This window comes from Ammospiza caudacuta, chromosome 9 (assembly GCF_027887145.1).
Source record: "Ammospiza caudacuta isolate bAmmCau1 chromosome 9, bAmmCau1.pri, whole genome shotgun sequence".
NCBI classification, from domain to species: domain Eukaryota; kingdom Metazoa; phylum Chordata; class Aves; order Passeriformes; family Passerellidae; genus Ammospiza; species Ammospiza caudacuta.
This window is the reverse complement of record NC_080601.1, coordinates 31,941,181-31,965,317: the sequence shown is the minus strand read 5'-3', so window position 1 is coordinate 31,965,317 and position 24,137 is coordinate 31,941,181. Positions and strand designations below refer to the sequence as shown.

General features: G+C 40.1%; 1 protein-coding gene across 2 annotated transcripts in view; it reads left to right on the top strand.

The window, feature by feature from the left end:
* Nucleotides 1-24,137, top strand: part of GFRA1 (GDNF family receptor alpha 1) — a 133,429-nt gene that overhangs the window by 86,349 nt on the left and 22,943 nt on the right. For both annotated transcript variants that reach the window (XM_058810560.1, XM_058810559.1), the window contains exons 5-7: nucleotides 12,807-12,916; nucleotides 18,604-18,738; nucleotides 21,810-21,988. In XM_058810560.1, coding sequence (XP_058666543.1) covers nucleotides 12,807-12,916; nucleotides 18,604-18,738; nucleotides 21,810-21,988 — 424 coding nt within the window. The remainder of the gene's footprint in view (nucleotides 1-12,806; nucleotides 12,917-18,603; nucleotides 18,739-21,809; nucleotides 21,989-24,137) is intronic.

The following is a 24,137-nucleotide window of genomic DNA, read 5'->3' as shown; positions in this document are numbered from 1 at the left end:
GCCTTAATTCTGAAAAAGGTACATATTGCTCTCTGCAGCTGTTTGACACTGAAAAAAAATAGAAAAATATGCTTAACATGTTTAAATAACTTCTTCATGTGGGGTAGGGGAAGGATAATAATGAAATATTCAATTAGGTTCTAGTACCTGGGTCATCTCCTTGAAAATACAGTGAGAAATGTTTCCAGCACTGTGTGTTCAGAGAGTCAAATCTTTATAAATGTGCTTTCATTGATGTGTTCTTACTTGTTGACCAGTTTTTGGTTACCTGTCCTATCCAATCTTAATTTTGTTGCAGCCACCCATTCAGCTCTGCATGCAGGATGTCTGATCTGCAGGTATCAGAGCATTCTGTGGGGATATGCAAACATTGTTGTCAGTGCAGAGAAGAATTCATCCACTGGAAATGTTAGAACAGAAGCTCATCTGCTTGCTGCGCTTCCTAAAAACATCAGAAACTTGCCAAGGAAATAATTTTCCTTTGTGATACTCTATTGAACACTTTTAATGGTAATTTACTGTGGAGAGGGAGTCACTGTGTCTGTGCTCCTTTTCTGTGAGGCATGTGAAAATTTGCTGAGTGCAAACCCTGTCTGCACCCTTGTGCTTCTGCACTACAGTCAGGTGTGTGGTGAGATGTTATAGATGTGCAGGCAACCCTTTTTGTCCTGCTTCAGAATTGCTCCAGGAGGGAACAGTCCTCAGTTCCAGGATTAACAGGGAGCAGTGCACTGGATGGATGTGCAGGAGGAGATGGAAGAGGTAAAAAAGAAATTTGCCCTTTTCTTCACATTTTCTATTTCTTATACTTCTCCTTCATTTTTCTCACATTTTTCCCATTGCTTTTGCCCCTCCTACCTCGTCCCCTTGCTTAGTCTCCTTTCATCTCCTCTTCCCAGATCTTACTGCAATTATCTGACTTTCAGCGCCTCTGTGACACGTTTGAATTCCATTACAGCCACTTAGGGTGCCTCCTCTCCTCACCTGCTTCTCTGCATGTTATGCTTTTCCTCCCTCAGTATCCTGCCACGGTCTAGTGATCATCTGTAATTCAGCAAATGAGAGGGAAAACAGAGGTGCTGCCTCCCTTTCTGAGCCTTGGAGCTGATCTTGGTGACAATTCAGCTAGTCAGATAAAAGCCTGAGCGCTCACTCTCAGCCTGGCTCTGGTTTTGCATGTTAAAAGGGCACTTGGTGGGTGTTTTTATGAAGGACACAGTAGCATTGCTCACTTTGGGATAACAGAGCTGGGTATGAGTCCCTGTGGGGCATTTATATCGATTTGGCACTTGGGGCACTCTGGCGACTCCTTGAGATGATCAGTTTGCTGTGGTTATGTAGAACCAGGGCCACAGTGTAGTTTGTGTAATGCTGTTAAGGACATGAAGAAAAGGACACTCTTGATTTCTAGAGAAGTGCAGGGTGTGCCTGCATTGTGTGTTTGGAGACTGAGTCAGGGACTGGGTGCAAAACCTGATTCACCCTGCAGAAGGTGTAGGATGCTTGCAGTGCAGTAGGGTGAGCCTGAACTCTCTGCACCTGCACTCAGGAGAGTTCCTGTGTCTCTAGAATACCAAGTGGTGCAGAAAATATTGTAAATCTGCTTTTTGGCCCATGCCCACAAGCTCACCTCACATAGCCTGAATTTGGAGAGTGATTTTTATACATATATGTATATACAGGCATGTAAATGTATGCATATATGTCTGTGTTGCTGGAGGTTTAGTTATTTAAGTGGAAAATAAAAGACAAAACAGGTGTTCATTAATTTTAATGAACTAATAATGAGGCATGGTGACAGTTCAGAAAATTCAAGAAAATGGGGTCTGAGGGGAGGTGGGAAAGAAGCTGGAGTATTCTGCAGGGGAAACTTGATGGTGTTGTGGAATATGTGTGTGTGGAACTGCTAGCCTGGAAAAAAATATTAATGCAGTCTGCAAAATAAGCAAAAACCTTTCAAGAAAGGCAAAGTAAAGATAGAAAATACTGCAGTATTGTATTATTTTCTTCCCTTTCTTTACATGATTCATTACTTTGATGTCTTCTGTTAGCAGAGCAAATAGACATAATATTGCTGTCCCTTCCCCCTCAGAAACAAAGGTAACTTCAAATTTCTTCCATCTGAATAAAACTCAAAATGAATCAAGCAGTTCCTCCTTATAAGGTATCCATAAATCCCTTTGGAATCAGAAAAATCCAAACATCCTGCAAAACAAGACTGCTTTGTCCCTTCTGAAGTGTGCATGGATCTCATTCTGCAGTGCCCAGATCTGCTTGGCTGGCCCTCATTTATTCTCTCTCTGGTCAGCCTAGGAGGGGCTTGCAGATTAAAAGCTGGCTGGGTGATTGACATTCCTCCAAAAGCAGGAGAGACACGAGGATGCAGTAATTAGAAAAATGGCTCAGCTTCAGTCGTGCACCCAACTTTGCTTGGCTTCGTGCTGTAGCAGTGAAGAGAGTTCATGCTCCAAGAAGCAGTAACTAGACAGGATTTTATGCTGAGGTCCCTTGTCAGGCAAGCTCAAACTCTCCAGGCAGCCTCCCTGCAGTCAGGTAGATCCTCTGCTGATCAGGTTAAAAATAACCTGTAGCACTGAATATTCCATATTACCTCTCTGCAGGGCTGAAGGAGTGGAATAAAGAGTGTGTGTCTGAGCATGCAACAATCACAAAATAAACTTGGATGTCAGTGATCCAGGTTTTATTTGCTCTATTTAGATACCCTGCTTCCATGTCAGTCTCTTTCTAGGAAAATGACTCAGTGAGCTGAGTGAGGTACTTGTGGCCATTTCAGCTCCAAAAACTTGGGGCACTTGTATCTAAATCCTTCAGAGAATTGTTTAGGTTGGAGAAAACCATTAAGAGCATCAAGTCCAGCCATAAACCCAACACTGCCAAGCCCACCATAAACCATGTCCCCAAGTGCCACATCTACAGGTCTATTAACCATTTCCAAGGGGTGGTGGCTCCACCACTTCCCTGGGCAGCTGTTCCAAGGCTTGAAAACTCATTCTACGAATAAGATTTTCCTAATACCCAATCTAAACCTTCTCTGGCACAACGTGAGGCCATTTCATCTCACCCTGTCACTTGTTACTTGGAACAAGACCTTGCTACAGCCTCCTCAGGTAGCTGTGGAGAACAATAAGGAGCATTTCCCTGAGTGTTCATTTTGTGTGAAAACCCTTATTTTATTAATTTAAGTGGAAAAGAAAAGCTTCCTGTATAATTTAAGAAATAAGAAGACTACAGACTTAGGAACATGAGCCAGGGTGGGGGTTACAGCAGGGCCATTTTGTTTTGTTCATTTATCGGGGCAGGGGGGAGAGATTAAACTACTTATGCTAATTAAGCAGTTTCACATGTGTTTAGTCAAAAATACTGAAATCCAAGACAGTTAAATTTGGCATTAAATTTTAATAGAGATCTAAATTTGAAGCTACTCATGTCCTTACAGTTATGCAAGCACTTAATTGCTTTGCTGGATGGGGTTCCACCAGGAGTACTGCTACTGCTGACTTTTTGTATTGTTAGTTGAGAGACTTCTGTAGAAAGGAGTTTAGCATCCACTGGTTTGATGAGTAGTTTCTACCCCCTGATCTATTAGATGTAGAAAGTGTAGAGAAGATGTGTCATGTACACCCAGACACATTTGGCTAACTTGCTGTTTCTGAGGCAAGAAAGGGTGTATATATCATACAATAGCATTTTCTTTAATAAATCAAAATGCTTTTTTCATTTACCTCAAGCCATGTATATGCTACAGGCAAGAAGCTGCTCTGTGTTTAATGTAAATAACAGATCTATTCTATCAAGTCCATTCCCAGTGTACTTCCTCTGACATCAGTGACTTCAGTGGATTTATTCCAGGGGTGATTTTGGCTCTTCCTGTTCTGTGTAGGTAAATCTTCAGGCAGTGCTAATTAGGAGAATGTCAACTGATTTTACCATTCCGTTATGCTGGACTTTGTAAAGGTTATTTATATCATTCTACATCAGGGCCCAGTGAGAGAATATTTCTGGTGGCAGTTCATCTGTTAAAATAGCTGCAAGAAAATGTAAGCACTGGAGCTAAAAATAAAACTTTGTTTCTCAACAGAGCAAGTGACAGCCACATGCATATCTTCAAATTTGAGCATTCTCATGTTTACTGAATAGAAATTACATTGCTTTAATTATGTTAATAATCACTACAGTGTTAGTGGAGTAACTCCTCTAAGTGGAAGCGAGATGTAAATGTGGCAGTGCCTGCAAAGACTTCTCAGCAGAGGTGCTGGTTGTTTCCTGTGGTTGTTTCCTCTGCTTTAATGATCTGCTGGCTTTAAAACAAGTGACACAGAAGGGGTGTGTTTCTGGTGTGTGTTTACTGTTGATGATAGATTTTCTGAGTGAGCTGACTGTGACCCTTGTCTAAGGTTATTGAGATATGACCTTACATCAAAAGATGTTTGTGTTACATTAATTTTTTTTTCATGCACATTCTGTAAACCATTAAAGGAGGCTTTTTTATTGTAAAGCACATACTACTAAGAATCTGTGAAATTCAAGCTTTATTTGAATATTATTATTTGAATATTTAGTTCAATTTATTTTGTTCCAGTTCAAGCATAAGTCACAGTGGTTGTCCTTTCAGTTATGATGCTCCCTTTGCCAATTAGTCATTATGAAAGGCTGGAAGTGCATCTCAGTAACTGGCCATCATGCAGCATTGCAAAATATTTTTCAGAATGAACAGTTTGTTTCAGAACAACCTCTGCAAATGTCTGGGTGTATCACAGGCTGTCAACTCCTGGCCTCACTTTTTTTATCTGCCTTGTGTGTTCATGTTTTTTTGAGTGGAGTCAAAAAAAAAAGTTCTTAATCCAGTACTGGTAAAAATGGTTTGTTTTGCAATTTTACACTACAAATCAGTGTTCCTGTACTATCATTATATACCCATATTACTTCTAAAAGCAAGTAAAACATGTTGAATAAGATCAATGCTCTCTTGGCTTGCTGCTGCCAGAACTTCTTGACTTGCTGTTTGGTGGGGCTGTTTTGTGCATGAAAAAATGGATGCACATAAAAAAGACTCTACTCTGCTTTTATCTTCTGTATTTCTGATTTCATATTTGTTGTCTTACTCCAAGAGCAGAGCAGTATTTAGAGTAGCTCCAGGATGGGTTTCAGCCATGCTGGCTGCCCACAGTCCCTGCTCAGCTGAGTGCAGGGACACTCTGGGCACTCTTTCTTTCCCTGATGCACCCCTCTGACAGAGGGACACAGAGTTGTTTCCTTCAGGAATGTCACCACACACACCACTGAGAGATTTTCAGAGGCAAAGAGCATCCCTGCATAACCCCAGGAAACCTGATGTTCCACTACATCTACCAACAGAAACTTTTCTGGTGAAGAGAGAACTTGTATTGTACTTTTTAGATTATTTTCCGTCTCCAAACTCCCATCAGTTTCATGCTTGAGCTAGTAACAGTCTATTATGGTTTATTCAAGTGGTTGCAGGGAACATTATTGCCATGGATGTCTTTCTCAGGTACTTGGGAGCACATCCTTTCAGTGTGCACTCACAATATAGTTATTCATAAACACTGAGGCGTCCATGCCACGCTCAAGGACTTGCAGTGGCACTGCTTTTCCTTGGCTTGCTTCTTGAGAGTGACAGTGATTTTCTTAGGTTAGCAGCCTGTAATTCAGACTATTCTGCTCGCCCAGCTAATGAAGTGAGAACAGCTCTCCCCATAAAGCAGTTCTTTCCTGAGTAACATCCTGTCAGGAGACACTGAGGCTTGGGCATCTTTAAAAACGCCAGTCATTTTTATTTTGAAGCTTCAAATTAAACAGCATAAAGGAAATTAAACAAACAACATACAAATTCATGATAGCTGGAAAGCAGCTGGTGGGTTTGTTCATGTTATTGGAGAGCTTTGGTACAGACACAGGTAGACTAAATAGAAATCTTAGCAGCATCCCCTGATAAAATCACTGGCTGACAATTCAGCCTGTCATTTTGTAGAGGGCTCTGACAGAAGTGTTTTCTTTGCAGCTGGGAAGACAGAAACACATTATGAATGCTTAAGGTCGATGCAAGGAAACAGAGCCCTGTAAAACATATTTAATATAGGTTTGATTTCCTGTGGAATGTTTTCCAGATGTTCTCTCCAACAGGCCTCTAAAAAATGATGTGAGGTAATTTTTTTTTTTTTTGCAAACAGAAAGAGAAAATTCTGTTTTGTGTCACAGCATCTGAGAATCACTGTTCTAATTCCTTATTGCATTACCTTGAGGTCAAGATTTTCACCATATTTTTCAAAATCGGTTTTATTACACAAAAGGTCAGTAGTATATAAATATTTATATAACCCAATTTCAAATAAATCATACTTGTTTAGAATCACATTTGAGCTTAGTAGTTTCCCTTAAACCCAAAGGAGACCTAATATATTAAATTAAAATTACTCTCATGCATGATCTTGAGTCACTTAGAGGATTTAATTAACATTAATAAACTATGGCATTAGTGTTTTGTTAAGTTCTTTTGATTTTCTGTAGCAGATACTGTGTAAAAAGATCTAACTGGTCTCCACCAGATGATAGGAGCAAAGGGAAAGGACAATATTAACAGAAAATGGTATAGAACTTATTTTATTTTGCTTTCCACAAAGTGTAGTAAAAGAACATGAATGTAGGGTATTGATTATCTAATAGAAGAATAGAAAGAATACAATGTTTGTACTTTTAATTTTAAAATACAGATATGCATAGGTGGAAATGCTTTTCATTTTACATGACTGAATTTCAAAGAGTTGGATCTCCATTTTCTGGGGTGTTGAATGTCCAGGAGGCCCCTGGTAAACAAAAAACCTGAGCAGTGACATAAATGCTGGCAAATGTGGAGGGGACATGGTAGAGGCAGAGAGCTGGGAGGAGTGTGGGTGCTCCTCTGGGGGGACCAGCCCTGGTGGCTTTGTGCCTGTGCCTGATGCTCTGAGCGAGCCCTGCTGCTGCTGGAAGGCATCTCAGTGAGTCTTGGGTGGTCCCTGGTGTTTGTTCCTGAGTCTGGTTATCCCACAGTCCAAACAGGCTGCCTCACTGTAATTGGGCATTGTCCATGTTTTGCTTCCAGATGTACAACACAGTTTAGAGAGGCAAGCTGAACCCAGAATCAAATATTTGCTTGGGTTTAGGCTTCCAGACATTTAAAATAACAAAACAGCAGCAAAACCAGATAAAAATCAGCTTATTTCAGTTAGTAGCTGGTATTTGGGATCTAAAATCCTGTAATGGTTTCTGCCAGTGTTGGAAAAGATTTGGATCAGCTCATGTGAGAGAAACTGCCTTCAGTACTCAGGTCTTGGGAGGCAAATGGTTTGCCAGGAGAAATTTACTTTTTTAACCTTCCCACTCCCCAGAAGGTACAAAGGCTGAGCTGGATGTCAGGATTCAGCATGGGATGGGGACTTCCTGGGGGCTCCAGGGACAAGCAGGACAGGACCTTTTAGGCTGGGTTCATCCCATCAGCCCAGCTTGGGAGTGGGACATCTCCCTGGGGACAGGATGGGACATCAGCCCGTGGGCAGAGCTGGCTCCATGGGGCCCATGGCTGGGCAGGACAGGAGCATCAGTGACTCAGGGCCTGGGCTCTGTCATTGTTTGAGAAGGAGGGTAGCAGCCAAACACAAACCAGCCTTTGCACTGGAAAAATTTAGTGGGGTTGCTGTTTAATAAATACATGGGAAAGTGACCTCTTAAATAAAAATGTTAAAATTTGTAGTTGCTCACAGGTACTCAACAGTGTGTTTAGATAGCTAAGGAGGTGTAAGATTTATTAATATTGCACAGCTCTGGTGTTCTTTAATGAAAAAAAGATGGGTCAAAACTACTTTACTATGTGCAGAGAGAGTAATCTCTCGTTATGGAATTCTTCTGAGGCTTTTTTCATCCCCCTGCTTGATAGAGTTGCTTATGTGGCCTTTGCCTCATTTTCTCACTGTTTATGAAAGAAAGAGAAAATGAAATGCTCCTCCAACAATGAAGCCATTAGTTTGGCCACGTACCAACCCTTGTAACCAGCTCTTGCATCCCAGGAGGAGCAGCACCACTCCAGCTATAGGGGAGTGACTTGTAGCCAGAGCAGGACACTGCAGTTGACCCTCACGACAGAAGAACAAGTATTTTGACTTGTTGTTTTTTTCTGTAATGGTGCCATTTATCACCATGACACACATTCATTGACTTAGTCTGGCTTTTTTCAGTGTGGGATTTATACCTCTTTTCTGTTTTGAATATTGATGCAGCACTTCCCTTACGTGACTGCACTGCCAAATGGTGTCTAGACGCTCGAGCAGCTCTGACTAATTAGTGTAGTCACCTCAGCCTCTCAGCTCTGGCATTTACCTTCTCTTTATGTTACTGCTATAAATAGGTGCCCAAACACCAGCAGCAGTGCAAGGAGAGGCGGCAGTGAGCATGTCCAGAGCTCACCTGACATCCCTGAGGTGGGCACGGGAGCGCTGGCGCCTAACAGGGCAGGTGGCTGTAACCATTCACTTGGACATCACAACCTGTGTGTGGGCAGCAGCAGGAGGCCTGAGTTCAGTGTCTTGCTTGGTGTGAACATCACCAGGAGAGAGGTTTTTCTCCTCAGGGCTCAGCCCTTGTATACCAACAATACAGTCAGAGAGAAAAAAAGAAGAGAAATCAACACCTGCCGTCCCAGTGAGGTTGGTGCTTCTTGAGGAGGAATCTGGTTCAGAGTGTTGCTTTCTGGTAGGTCATTAATTTGCACCAGATCCAAACTAAAAATTGTAAAAACTTTCTGCAACTTCACAGTTCTTATCATACTTTTAGATATTGCACCAATGCTAAAGCAGAATTGACCAGCCTTAAAGAGGGAGAACTGATAAATATCAAAGATAACTTCAGGACATCAAAGAACTTTTGCAGAACCTTGAGAACAAAAAGTAGTGAAAACCTAATCAATGTTGCCTATGCAATGGGTTGTGCTAATATAAAATTAAATTGCTTCAAAAATTATATGCAGATTCAATACAATAGTGCTATTAAAAAAGCTTATTTGTAAGCAAATGTGAAAGTTTTGAATTATCCAACTGAGTATTTGAAGAGCCACTATCATAAGGAGAGCAAATTAACTTTGCTTCCTTTGTATTTTTAACTGTTACAAATTATTTTACTGGTTCTAATACAAAGCATTAGCGAATAGCAGGTTTGGGATTTTTTCTCTTCTTTTCAGAAAGGCTGTTTGTTGTTTGAACAGATTTTCTTTGAATTTGCTGATGGGATTATTCTTACTTTTCCAGCTAGTGGTATACAAAATATTTAAAATAAGCTTTCCAGAACATCTTCAGGTTTTCCAGGGGTAAGATAAGACTAATTTAATTTGTGGGGTTTTTGCCCTACAAAGAGATGACTTTTTGTTGTTGTTTTGTTTTTTCCTCTTCCTCGGAGGAAGATTTCTGAGCAGTACCATTTATTTATGCAAAGAAAAGAGATCACATAATAGATGTGGCCGTACACAATGAGGATTTTGTGTCAGAAAAATAAATTAATAGTTCCTTTTAGATGTGGTCCTGTTACATGGTATGAACAATATAAAACTGTCTCTCTCCAGCAGTGAGAGATACATCTGTGTACACCACACATGTAAAACTGTGCACATTTGAAGGTACATGAGGCAAATTCTGTTTGTTCTCTGGGTAACAAAACTGCTCAGTCATAGGTTAGGAACTCTGAAGTTGCCACCTACAGGTTGCCTCCTGCTGAAGGAGCACTAATTCAACACAGTGCTTATTTTTTGATAGGACTGCTATTATCAGATTGCTCTGGTTCTGCATCCGTAAAAGAATTGTCTCTTTTACCCAAACACTTCTTAATATTCATGTGCAATCCTTTAGGATTAATGGTTCTCATTAGGCTAATTTGTCTTTCTCTCTGGATAAATAGCAGTACCACTGTTTTGGTGCTCACTGATGAGCACATTTCCATCACTGCCAGTCTTCTGAAGTGTTTGGGGGTAGATCTTCAGTGGGTGTTAATCAGCAGATCTTCACTGAAAGTATTGCAGTATTTTATGGCAGATGGAAGTCTCTGCTTTTATTTCTGGCCTTAACTTCATCTCCAGTGCAAATGAATCCTCATAAGTATCAGGTGTAGTTAACAGCCCAGGAGAGGGTGAGAGCTTGGGTTGTGTGAAGTTTGGATGACTGGCTAGGGAAGGGTTGTGTGATGATGTCCAGCAATGCTCTGAACTGTGTTTGACTTATGAAAACTTAAATGTGCAATGTTGTCACATCATTACTTTTTATGACCACAAAAGTTCTTCAGAAATTCACATGGAAATCAAGGTGTATGCAAAAGAGATCAGCAGAGCTGTCTTTAGCCTCCTTTTGGGTATACAACAAATAAGTTCTTTAGGCAGGCTGAGTAGTAAATGACTGGGTTTATTCCATGGTTATCAGTCCTTAAAAACATTTAGAGAAGAGGAATGTATTAAATGATCTCTGGACCAGTGCACCTAATAACCTAAGGGAGAACTGGACATTCAAGAAGGATAAAATGATTGCAAGAAGTGTTTTCAGGATTACCAAGATGCCGATTGTATAATCCATTGCCAAAAAGATTTATTTGTGGTCACATAAATAATGAAATTTAGATCTGAGGAGCTACTATGCAGAAGGCTTGCCCTTTCTACCATGGCAGAGGTTTTTCATACTAGATAGATGTAATAGGCTCTATTCTGTTCTAAACCTGACTTCATCCAGGTATTAGTAGAATTAGAAAAATCCTTGGAAACTGTCAACTCTCTTTGTTCCCAGTTGATCCAAAAGCTGGATTTGAGCCACTATCTTAATTACTGACTGGGAGAGGAATCACTGCAGTGACAGAGGGTTTCCTTTCCCAGATTTTCTTCATGGTGCTGCCATTTATCTCTTTTCATATATTGAGACCCATTTCCTCTCAGCCTGTCTCCTGGCAGGCACAGTATTTATTCACCAGCTAAGTAGGAATTTCATGTAAATTTAGAAATATATATGTGTGTGTGTATATATATATGTGTGTGTGTGTGTGTGTGTGTGTACACATATATACACACACACACATATAATTATGTGTGTATATGTATGTATGTATATATGAATGTTTGCTAGAGAGGTTGACTTCTTAAAGCTAATAAAGGCAACTGGGTACAAATTTCCGTCTCAAGGTTAAGTGGTTAAATAAGGCAAGAGAGGGAGTGAAAAGCTTAGGGTTGACTGTGGCTTGAAGGCAACCATGGGTTTGCTGGTGTCAGTACAATTAGAGAGAGATGGAACTAAAATAAGGCCATGAGAACAGCTCTCATAAATTCAGGTATAGGTTGCATGGAGTTTATTTATAGGATGCTTTCTCAAACTAAGCCTCTGAACCTTTTGATGTTTGCCCATCGTTACTTTCAGGCCAATTAATGATGTGTATCCAGTCCCATTCTGGGGTAGGTAAAACAATAAAGCAAACAAAGATAATTAGTCTCTGGAGCATGTAAACAAATAAAGTAAATCACTTGCAAATCACTTGTTTCTGCTAACTTTTGTGGGGTTGCTGCAAAACTGAAAAAGATCATTTATATTGCAAATCTGCATAATGCTGGAGCAGTAATGAAAATTCATAGATTGTACTATTCTGATTTTGAGAGGGCTTTGCAAAGATTAAGCATCTTATCCTGAGACATTATGTGGGTTGTCAGATGCAAGAGAACATTTTTATACCTATTTCACAGAAGAGACGATTGAAGTTGGGAGATGATTTTTTTTCCATAGATAAAGGAGTAAATAACACTTTGTGAATAAACAAAAGTCACTACTCCAAGATTATAAGGCTAAGATGGGCAGGGGAGTGACTGTAGGATGCGTGACCTTGACCCACCGCATCAATGCCTTGCAAATTTTAGAGACCTGAATGGGAGCATTATGTGGTCTTTAAACCACAAATTTAGAAGAGATCCCGTTGGTCCTTTTAATTTTCAACAGGGTAGTGATCAATTGATCATAATACAGCTTCACTCCTGGTCTTAAAGCACCTCCTGCGTGGGATCAGTGCTTTCCCCTCCTTGGCCGTGGGCTGGCTGAGGTGAGTGAGGATAAAGTGGCCACTCAGCAGCAGAACTCCATGCAGAGCACACTTTGCTTTCACCTCAGCCCTGGAGCCAGTACTCTGGAGTTTGGATAAATGCAGGTTTTACAAGAACAAACAGATCTCTGTGGCTCTGGGGGTGAGGGGCCTGTGCCAGCTGGTCCTGCCTGCTGCAGGCCAGGCCAGGGCAGGGTGAGCCCACTCTGGGAGCGTGGAACACCACCAATGCAGGTCCTGCTTCCAGGCCTGCAGGAAGAGCCTTGCTTGCTCTGTGAGCACAAACATGCAGCTTTGTGTAATCAGTAAAACAGCAGAAACTGTGCTCTGAATAAAAGACTCCAGTTAGAGTTCAGATCCAGGCAAAATGACTCCTCATATGATAAAATCAGTCTTTGTCTTTTTTTCTTGGCATGAAAATGCAGAGCATTTCTTTTAGTCAAGGGCAGGCATTTCCCTGTTGTTCTGTTCCTTTTTTACTGTTTTGTTACGCTTTTTTGTTCTGACTTCAAAAACAGATTCTGGAAAGAGATGTGTCTTAGAAAGAGACTCTCAATAGCTGAAACGTGTCCAATATGCATTTAAGTTAAAGAATATTAAGCCTTGTCCAAAAAACAGAGTGTGTAAAAGGTAAGAATGCCTTCAGGCTTCACTTTTAAAGATACACATTTTTCTTCCCGTTGCAGATCTCGCCTTGCAGATTTCTTCACAAACTGCCAGCCCGAGTCACGCTCTGTTAGTGGCTGTCTGAAGGAGAACTATGCTGACTGCCTGCTCGCTTACTCGGGGCTCATTGGTAAGAGGGCAGGGAAGGGTGGGGGCTTGCTCATGAGAAAAAAACCCCAAACTGCATTTGGAAGGCCTGTGCAAAATAAAAGCTGGAATATAATAATGTATGATATGACACCAGGCCAGTTTCTGCACCTACATGGAGCAGCCCTGCTTTGCCTTACAGAGATTCTTGGGGTAAGCTTGTACATGGCAAGAAAATTAAGGATGGAAGGTAAGGGGAGAAAGGTGCTTGAATTTGAAATAAATGCAAGCTTAAAAGGTAAAGCTTATTTAGAGGGTTGAATGTAGACAGGAGTGAAGAGTAGGAGGTTAACAAGTGGAAGTGCAGCTTGCTTGATATTACAGCTGTCATCACAAGTTTGGGTAAACACCTTCAGAGAAAGGTACCTGAATATGAGATATGAAACAATAGATCAATCCAGCCTTTTATCAATTCCAGCTGCTATTCTTTCCATGATACCCTTCTGTCCACTCTTAAGTGTTTTCAGAGATGTCTGTCAGTGAGATGAGCTGAGACCAAATCTGAAATCCTCTTCCATCCCCAGCGTAGTTATTTTTGTTTGTTGTCACCTTCCCGAGTGTCAGCAAGCACAAGGATGCCTTTATGGAAGCCAGATTCCACATGCCACCCTCAGCATTTGATTCCTGAAAGAAAGAGATCATGTCAAGAAGCTGAATGTGTGGTAGAAATATCATAGTTGGGCAATAAATAATAAGTGAGTGTCAAAACTCTGAAACAAATAAATTTGAAAGGCCACCAGATAAAATGGTTTTAAGCTTGCAGCCTGCACCTGCTGCAGTGCAGCAATATCCCCTTCTGTTGGGCATGAGGGTGCCAGCTGAGGCCCTGAAGCTGATCCTGCTGTTAAATAAATGTCTCTGGAGATAAGATCGAAATGAAAATATTTCTAGAATAGGTTGGGTTTGCTGAAAAATGACTGAAAGCTATCTTCAATGGCTTCTTGTTACCATTCTTATTACTCTAGCAGCTAACAAGTGAGGTAAGCCCATGTGGCAATGGAGAAAATGAGATGTGATGGCTTCAAAGGATATTCTTCTACCACGGAAGAGATTAAGACAGTATGCAAAGGCTATAACATCTGAGCAGTTATGACAGCCTGTCATTTGACTCTCAAACGGAGAATTGAATAGTCTTGAAATGTGATCTTGTCAATGAGATTAAGAAGTCTGGCTGCTGGCAAGGAGTAACTGCTACTCACAGATACTTCTGGCTAAGAGCTGCCAAGTTCTTGCTGGACCCTGAGAGTTTTGCTGGCCGTTTTGTTGGTTTCATTTTTCAGTTTAATCCCCAAAATGACCCAGTTCCTCTTGTGAGGTGTTCTTGCGTTACTGGGGGTGACCATGCTGCAAAACACCATCACACATCAGAAATGTGGAATGGGGGCCTAAGGAGTTCAAATCAAAAGGAGATCTGCTTTTCAAAGGGAAAAATGCACATTTTTCTTCCTTCCTGCTGCCCGCTGGAGACTTGCAAAAGAGGAGCTGACTGGTATTATGAGAGTTTTTGCTTCTTAGTAGTAATTCTGCTAAATCAAGAAATTACCAAAACGTTTTTTGTGCTGAAGCAGTAAATTCCTGCTTCTGATATGAATCTGCTGTGAAAGTGGAGTAAGGCAGAAATCAGCAGTATAATCGTTCAAATGTCTGATTAATAGATACAGAACACAAGAAGAAGAGTTAGACTGTGGGTAAGAAGATGCTGCAGATCCATTCGTCCATCAGACCTTCAGGATCTCCATTTAATTAAGATAAACTATTGTTCATTAAAATAAAATATTATTTCATTTAGCCATTTCATTAAATGGAGCAAAAATTGCGCCTCCCCAGAGTTTGATCAGGAAACTGAAGCTTCTCTATGGAAGTTACAGTGAATGTGAATCTTTCCTCAAATACAGGGATGTAAATGAGGGTTGACTTCACTGAAATTAGTGGAATCCCACCTAAAATTAATGACCCTAAATGGAAATAGAGCCAGTCACAGCTTTTGTATGAGGTGCTTTATTAACAAAATGGAGAATAGTCTGTAGAAGCTGCTTGAATATTTGCATCAGGGTGCTATGTATATAATTTTAAAGATGTGTGCACTTTACAGGAAGTTGAAAATCTCAATTCATTGCTTTGGGCTCCTTGTTGTAGTATAGGGATAAGTTAATATATTTTTTTATTTATCAGAAAAATATAAAAAATAATCAATGTAAAAGGAGACTGTGATTAGCCACATTTGAGTCAGTGCTTTGGTTACAGCCTGGCTAAGCCATCTGGAACCTTCTGCACTCCCATATGAATTAAGATTTGCTCTAAGTGCTAACTTCAAGATCTGCTTTAGCATTTGCTTTCTGACACATTTTCCCTTGTCTTGAGCAAAATCCATCCAAGTTCCCTGTTATTCCCAGGAATTCCATGAGAGTTTGTGTGAATAAGCTGGACTTGCTTTAGGCCAAAGAAACTTGAGCCCCTTGTCCCTTCTCCTGGACTCACCATCCATCTCCTTGCTAATTCACCCTAATTTGGGCAATGTCTGGGCTGTGTGGAGGCCAGCTCTGCTTTTGTCTAAATTGTGGAGGTCTCACTGCTGACCTTTGAGACATCCCAGAGCTGTTTGACACCTAGAGCTCAGAAAACCAAGCGTGTCCTATTTGACCATGGTTTCTCTGATCCCGTAGTGTCCGTCAGCAGAATTTCCAAGATGCCAGCTAGTGGAGAGGGGGGGAAGGGAAAGGCACACACGTCACAGGGAAAAAAGAAAATCCACCCCAGGAAAGCAAGCATATAATCTGCTTGGCTTCACATCTGCCCCCAGGTTTAAATGACAGACTGATTTTCTACTAGCTGCTCTTTCAGCCTCTCTGTTTTTGCTGGATGCACAGTTTGTGTGCTGTGTACACACTTTCCTTGTCCTGTCTTTCCTGTATTCATCAACCCTAATTGTACCTTGGTATCTGTTACACTTTTAACCTCTGTCTTAACCCATTTTAATTACCTTGTTACCTCTTTGTGATAAGAAAGTCTTACCTCAGTGACCTTTTTAATTTCCTCAGTACCTTTTTGTTTTTTCAACCCTTCACTAAGCATTTGCTAATTAGAATTTTTTTTCAGCCTACTATTTTTTTTCCATTTGCAAAATCCTCTTGATTTCCTCTTTCTCACACTTCTTTTCAGATCATGTTGCAAGGCTGAAATAATGTTCTGAACCACCACATGGATGAGGGAGAGACATTTTAATGTGTTTTATTTTAATTTAACATCATCCCTCTTCTTATTTATCTACTGTCCAGTTTTCATTAACAATGCAAATTAAATTTGCCTATTTTACTAAATTCTCTATTTCCACTTAATGAATTTTGAACCATGCTGTTTACTCATGTACCAATCTCATGTAGGATTCAAGCAATTATTAGTGCAGCTATCTGTTAAAAGCTGCAGGAAGCCAAAGGTATGGCATAGTAGTCAAATTTAAGAACATCCCAAAACGAGAGAAAAGATGCTTTTTGTGAATCTCACAAAGGGACCACATTCATTTTCCCATCCATTACTGCCTTCCCCAGGCCAGCCCTAGTGCCTGTTGTCCTTTGTCTCCCATGTCACATATGAGGCAGTTTGCATGTTGATTTGTTCATTTCCCAGCACTGCCTGGTGACTGAAAGGCTATTAGACATCACTCTGTGATTTGTGCTATTTCTAATGTTCCTTTTTTTAGCTTATGTTTGATAGCCCTTTCCCATCTGTTATTGCAGACTGTTGGACCCTGGACCTGTGGACCAAATTTTCTCTCCTCGTGTACACTCTGGGTCTCTAACATTTGTCCTTCATCTATTCCATCTTCTTAATGACTACTTTGATGTCAGTTTTGAGGAGATGTGATCACATTTCCTCACAATATATGACCTGTCCTAGGATTGCAAATTATCCAGTGAGGAACATGTTCCCTGAAGCAGCTGGCAGCTGTTCAGGTCTGGAATACCTTCCCCTTTTTATTTAATTTTTCTGTTTTGGTCAGACAAATAAAATAAAGATTGAAACTTCTCAATCCTTAGGACAGTTTGAAATATCTGACCTGCTGGGGTAATGCATTCAGTGACACTACTGGCTTCAGCAAGTGCTCATCATACAGAGGTTCCCTGACCCAGATGAGTGATGAACGCTTGCTGTACATCTTTCAGGACACAAAATGCCTGCTTTGGTTTCATTTAATTTAATTTAATTTTTGGTTGTATTTCACTGGCATATAAATGGAAGAATATTTACCCAAGAGTGTGTAACAGAGTTAGAATGGCCCTGTGGTTGGAAAGTTGCTGACAATTTTTAGGAAATAACCACTTCTCTGACGAAGTAGTGAAACAGCAAGATTAATAATAATTTATTACCAGCAAAGAATCTGCTGTACCTTTTCATGCATGCTGATTTTTGCTTTGTTATCACCCTAACCCACTCTACTGGCAGGTCCCTCATGATCATCCTGGGTTAACACTGCTCCAGGATGTGCCAGGGCTCCCCTCAGCATCACCAGCATTCTCCTTGCTCATGCATTTCAAAAATGTTTTTCCAGTCTGGCTGCAGAGTGAAGGAGGAAGCACAGGTCTGGTACCATTTTAGCCATTTATTTGCAGTTAGAATTAAAATGAGAAAAAACACAGGTGAGAAAGGAAAACCCTAGAAGATTTTTAAGTGCAGCTCTAAGGACAGTCCACATGTGTTTGATTTGGCAGCAGAGCCTTTCAAAGAGGAGCTCACCTTCTCCCAGCTCATCCCTCCCTCTGCCACGGTTTCTACCTGTCAGTTCTGCAGATGCAGCTCTCTGTGGGAATCCTTTTTGGAGGGAAGAAATGTGTCTTCAATGTGTGAATCATGTTACAGCCCCTAAAGTGATTGCATTCAAACAGCAGAGGGTGTGAAGTGCAGCACAGGGCTGGGTGTCAGAGGCTGAGGAGCCAGGAGCTGTCAAATGTGTGGGTCAGAGCCCTGCTGTGGGTCTGTGTGGTGAATCCAGCCCCAAATGCATGACTTTCCAAGGCTGTTTGCCATCTTAGGGTGGAAGGAATGTTCCAGTGCTGTGAAACCCAGAGCACCGGGAATATTTCTCTGTCTGCTCTGGGGTGCCCTGACCCCCAGGGGAGCACTGACTTTGACCACCATTCATGGAGAAAGTTTCTTAGCAAGATAGACTAGAATCCACAAAAGTGTGCAATAGATTATAGCGAGCAGTGTAGGTGTATCACTTGGTGAGGAATTTAGGTTTTGGGATTTTTCGTATGTTGTGGATGGAAGGGAGATGAAGGGCACAGGGTGTCATCCTGGGTTTATTCTTCATGCTCCTTCCTTCTTCATGGGTTTGGGTGGCACTCTGTAATTGGGCAGAAAAGTCCCCATTTCAGCTCTGTGGGATCAGTTATTGGGTTAAAAGGGAAAATAATCTAAGTGTCAGCTCTTAATTGGATAGTTTAGTCTTAAAAGACCCTGTAACAAGAGATTGTTGGCCATTTTGTGCCTTCTAAAGAAAAGCTGCTAACTCACAGTAGTGAGACTGTTTTACTGATAACAAATAATAAACATTTGAGTCTGAACATGAACTACCCTCTCAAGTGCCTTCAGTCCAGACCCAGAGGAACCCACAGCTGGTACCCTGACCCAGTGCAGAGGTTGCTGACAGTGCTGTGCTTCACTCCGTGCCAGGCACCGTGATGACCCCGAACTACATTGACTCCAGCAGCCTCAGCGTGGCCCCGTGGTGCGACTGCAGCAACAGCGGCAACGACGAGGAGGAGTGCAAGAAATTTCTCAATTTCTTCCAGGACAACACATGCCTTAGTGAGTACAAAATTAGGTGTCTTTCAATGTGTTGCAGAGTGTTTTCTGGAATTCCTTTGCTGCTTAAGCGTGTTACGACGCATCGAGGCCGTCACTTTGCACTTTGTCGAGCGGGGTTTTGTTGTAGGTGTAAAAATTAAAAGAATGAGCAAATATGCCTGATGCTGTGGTTTGTGGCCATGATTTCAAACATGAGAAGATCTTGGAAAAATAATACCAAAACCCCGAGTTGTATGATATTGAAATATGTTTACATCACAGGTCATATTTGGAGCCTAACAGTCAGGCAGCATCTTTACTATGGAATTGCAGCACCCGAGGAGTTTCTGTACAATTTAAGAACTTCATATAAAAAAGACATGTAGTTTAGGATATGAAGGATTTGCCGTGAGTAAGTATAAATTGGATTGTACTTGCAATTTACAGCCAACTTCATTTTTTTTAGGATATTGGATCTCAGATGCCTGGTTTTAACACAAGCCTGGATAGAAACTATTGTAAAGATTTTGTTAAATTATTGATTTTTTTTTTTTTCTGTCGGATTCACTTCCAAATTAGGGACTGTTATAAATTTCAGAATGGCTCAGTGGAGTCAATTTTGGCAGGTTCTCTTTTCAAATTTCCTGTCTGCCTGGAGCAGCATAATTGGATGATGTGGAGTGTGCATCAGAGTTTTAATTTCAGATAAATGAGGAGACCAAAAGAGCTTGGCTTCCCTAGCCTAGCAGAACAGAACTTGAAAGGATACATGATTGTCCTCTGAAATTGCATTAGCAGGGCAAACCCAAGGAGGAGAAGGGATTACTTCACCTGCAGGACAATGTTGGCATAAGATCAAAAAGGGAGATATTGGCCATACATATTTAGGCTTGAAATGGGAAAAATTTAACCATCAGACTAAAGTTAAGAAATAGGCTTCCAGAAGTTTTGAGGGTGAAAGTAGTTTTAAAAGTCATATTTCATCAGCTTATGCAAAGAAGTACATATCATTGCTCCTCTCCAACACAGTAAATGATCTCAGTGGTCCAGAGTGACCCATCCAGCCCTACAGACTTGAGCTGATGGTGGGGCAGGGCTCAGTATTTTACTTGAGGGTCTGAAAATTCCCATTGGTAGCTTCTCAAGAGGAGCATTGCAGTGAAGGCACAGGGAGCTCTGTGCACAGAAACCTGAGTTGCTCTGGGATACACTATTTATTAAGCTTCGGAAGAATGAATCAATTACTCAAGTTCATTTAACAAAAGAAAAAGAGAAAAGAGTTCAAACTTTATGAGGGGTAAAATTTAACAATATACCATCAGACCTTCAGGCCTAATGGCAGTTGCCATTTATATCTATTGCAGTAGCTCAGATTTTATTCATTTGTGAATGCATTCATTTCTAGAGTGTTGCAGGTTCCTTTTGGAACATAAAGACAGAGCGATTCCTTGTCTTTTTTTTTTGCCATCAGTACAAAAGCTTTAATGAAGACAAATCAAAGACATTGGAGGTTACTGGGAGACAAATTATGTCATCCTAGCTGCAAGATAATGTCTTCTTCAGGGAGAAATTAAAGGTGTTTCTGGATTTTCTACAAAGTTTTGCCTTTCACATAGAATAGAAATTTTTAAAAATTCTTATTTTCATTAGTGAGCCTTCCATTGCCTGGAGAATATGTCATTAAAATCCTTCCCACTTCTTTTATACAACGCAATAACTTCTTTTTCCACAGTAGGAAGAAACTAGGAATTTCTTGCTAGTCTGTTTTTCAATATATTTCCCCTTGAAAATGGAAAACAAACCTGTTATTTGGAGCATTTACAACAATGATCTGGTTGAAGCTGCTCATTGCAGTGGGGCTGGACTAGAAGACCTTGAAAGGTTCCTTAAACCCAAACAATTCTGTGATTCTGTCATAGAATCATAAAATATTTCAAGTTGGAAGAGAGTCATAAGGATCATCAAGTATGATTGTATGAAATAACTGAGGACTAATTGTAAAGGCCACTTGTTACTTTGAAAACTGGAAAGATTGCAGGTATTTCTGTGGCCATTCTTGCAACAGTGGAAACAAAGAGTTACTGTGATTTTAGGGAATTCTGTTTTTTCTATTGCCTTATTCATGTATACACAAGAAAACTTATCATATCCCTCTTCCCACTTTGTCTCCATCAATGCAGCTCATTCTGGTGCTTTTTACAAGTTCTTCTCTTTACATCTTGAAGTTCTGAGAACTAATGTCAGAATAAAATACATCTTTTTCAGAAGAAAATTACATGTAAATTATTTTATAAGGCAAGGAATGGCACTGAGAAGAAGTGTTAATAACTTCCACATATTAGTCCCCAGTGAAATTGTTCGATTTCTTGTACAAAGAATTTGAAATAAGAAATCCTCAAATCCTTGTTGAATCCCCAAAGACCTGATTAAGAACTGTTTTTCTATTTGTTTATAAAAAAAACTCCAACCAATTTACTCTTGCTATAAACACACTCTTTAATCCTGTGAAACTGTGATAAGCTTTTTAACTTTTATATTCTAAAGTTTTAGTTTAACCATGTTTTCCTCATCCAATTATGCAGATTTTGATTGAAAATGGTAAGGAAAAGATTGCGTAGTTAAACTATTTTGTAGTTATAGGCATATTAGTTTTACTACAACAAGCTGTAGAAATAAATATTTATCCAGTTCTCTGTTTTTAGTTTGCTCTGTAGCTTCACTTGCCTGAATTAGGACATGACATTCAAACTGTATTTTAAATGTTGAAAGTAAATTTTTGAGTCTTTGGAATGGTAACAAATATGATTATGGTAAATCTTAAAACTTCTGTCAAGAATTACTGGAAACATTACAAAGAAGAGGCTGCACCAAATAATTATGTGACCCCCCCAGATTTTCCATTCATGTTTCTGATAGGTTCAAAAATAAGACACATTTCTCAGCATAAAATCGAGTTTCTACAAATACACATTTAAAATGCAATAATAATAATAACAGCAATAAAAAACAACTCAGTTCTGCCTTTTGCCTTTTTTTTTTTTTTTTTTTTTTTTTTTTAGAAATAGAAAATTGCCTGTAATTTATTTTCACAGAAAATGCAATTCAGGCCTTTGGCAATGGCACTGATGTGAATGTCTGGCAGCCAATCTTACCAGTACAGACCACTACAGCCACAACCACGACAGCTTCCAGACTTAGAAACACAGGGTCAGAGACCACCAACAACGAAATACCCTCCCACAATGATTCACCAGCATGTGCAAACCTGCAGGTAAGAGGGTATTGTACTTCTTGTTGTGCATAAATGAAAGTTTTTCATAGGCACCTGTCGAGGAGTCTCGCACTGCCTAACTAGATGCCTGCCTAAACTGGAATATCTGTTTATTCCCATGGTGTAGCTGCAAGCTGCATATGTTGTGAGCTGTCAGACACTCTTATTTTAAATCAGGAACTTGCATGTCTCAAAGTGGACTTTATTGCCTCTCTGTCTCAGAAACAGGGGATGGTATTTAATTTCTTATCACAGGTTTGAATATGAATGTGGCACTCTCCAAATCCTGCCAGGATGTGTCAGATTAAATTAATCCCTTGAGTACTCCTAATTCAGAGAGAACCCTTAATGTGAGCTAGCATGTCCTGCTGCCTTCTTTCTTATGTTATTGGTATTAAACTCAAGAAGGTTTTTTGGCTGAGTAGGTCTGGATATTATAGAACATATGGTGCTGCAGCCTACATGTTGAAGAAGCTGGACAAAGATAAACTTTTGAATCTGGCACTCTGCTGAACTGAGGTTGAGGTCATGATGTGATTTTGGGCAATGGCTGCAGTGACTTTCTTTGACACTTAAATTAGGCTATTGATAGTGGATCATTGATCCTGGATTTAGAGGCTCACCACTTGCTGAAGACAGTTTTTGCAGCTCTTTGAAAGACTGAAGGACTTGGGCAGGAGAAGACAAGCAGAATCAAGGCAGGAAGAAGTCAGTAGGAAATGTAAAATGGAAACATCCTTAGGCCGGATTGGAATCGGGCTGTAAAAATTTCTGGTGGTTTAAATACAAAATTAGGTCAAGCAGGGATAGATCAGCTTGTCCTGTTTATTTTTGTCTTTACAGAAGGAAAATTGCTATGTGACACAAATATAAGTGTCCAAGCTTTAAGGTCTCAGTTGGTATTAAGATAATTTTTTCTGTATCTCTGGATTTCACTGTTAAAGCATTGATTTTTCACTATAAAAAAAACCACTTTGTTTTCTTAATATTAAATAGTTCCATGTCCACTGAACCAGAAATATTTTATTTCTGAGAAGTATGTTTTGCTTAATTTTTTCCTGCACCGCTCTCTCTCCTTCATCTTTTTCCAGTTCCTGCATCTATTTTGCATTGGAAAATTGTATCTGTATCAACATGAGGGACATTTCAGAGTCACAAAGTACAGGGGGTTAATGATAGAGGGTGCTGAGTTTAGGCCCTTCTGTTTTAATTCTTTTTTTCGCATTGATGCATTCATTATTATTTAAGCTTTGTAAGTTATTGATAAAAGAGACAGTTCGAGGCATATATTGCTATTTGCAATAGTCATTTAAACAAATAGGATATGCTGAAAGAAACACAGCCTTTTAAACCTGAAACTTGGAATATCTTGCATTTAGAACAGGACCTTGATGGGATATTGAGTCACTTCATGTTATATTAAAAAGTTGTGTTACGGGAGAGATCACATTTTCCTTCAGTGTTTGTACAGCCCCCTGTAGAGTCAGGCCTCCAGATGCTACCAAAGTACACATAATAAATAAAGAACTGAAGAAATGGCAAGTGATCACAAATCCCATTGGATTCACTTGAATTTGCAAATGTTCCTTAGGCCTGAATAGATGTTCTTGTGTTTTGAAAATTACTTAAATTCTTCCCTGTCCTTCCTCCTGTTACTGTGGCATTTTGAAGTGACATCCCACATGAGTTTATCAGCTCTGGTTTAAAGCTGTGCAATAACTTCAAGGGTACCCCCCCAAAGTACTTGGCACAAGAAATAAAGGTTGTTATGGAAATAAGGTTCCTTTAAATAAATGATCTCTGGTGTTTGGTAGAAACTGTAGATAAAGTCTGCACTAAAATGTCACTGAAGTTATGTGAACCAAGCAGTTTTATTCCTGTGAAGCACAATATTCTATGCCTACCACTTCCTTCTGTCAGAACTGAAACACAAAGAACAAAGCTCTAATATTTTAATGCATTTTTCAAAAAGTAACTTAAAAACAGAGCCAAAAAAAGCCCACAATTTTTTTAAAAAGAAACCTATGTTTTTTGGACAGTATGGTGCCACTTTGCATGTGAGACTTAAGCCCTAATGCAAATTTTATAAAAGAACTGGTATTCATATTGCACTTGGAGAAGGGTATTCATTCCAAGCCTCTCCTCCCAT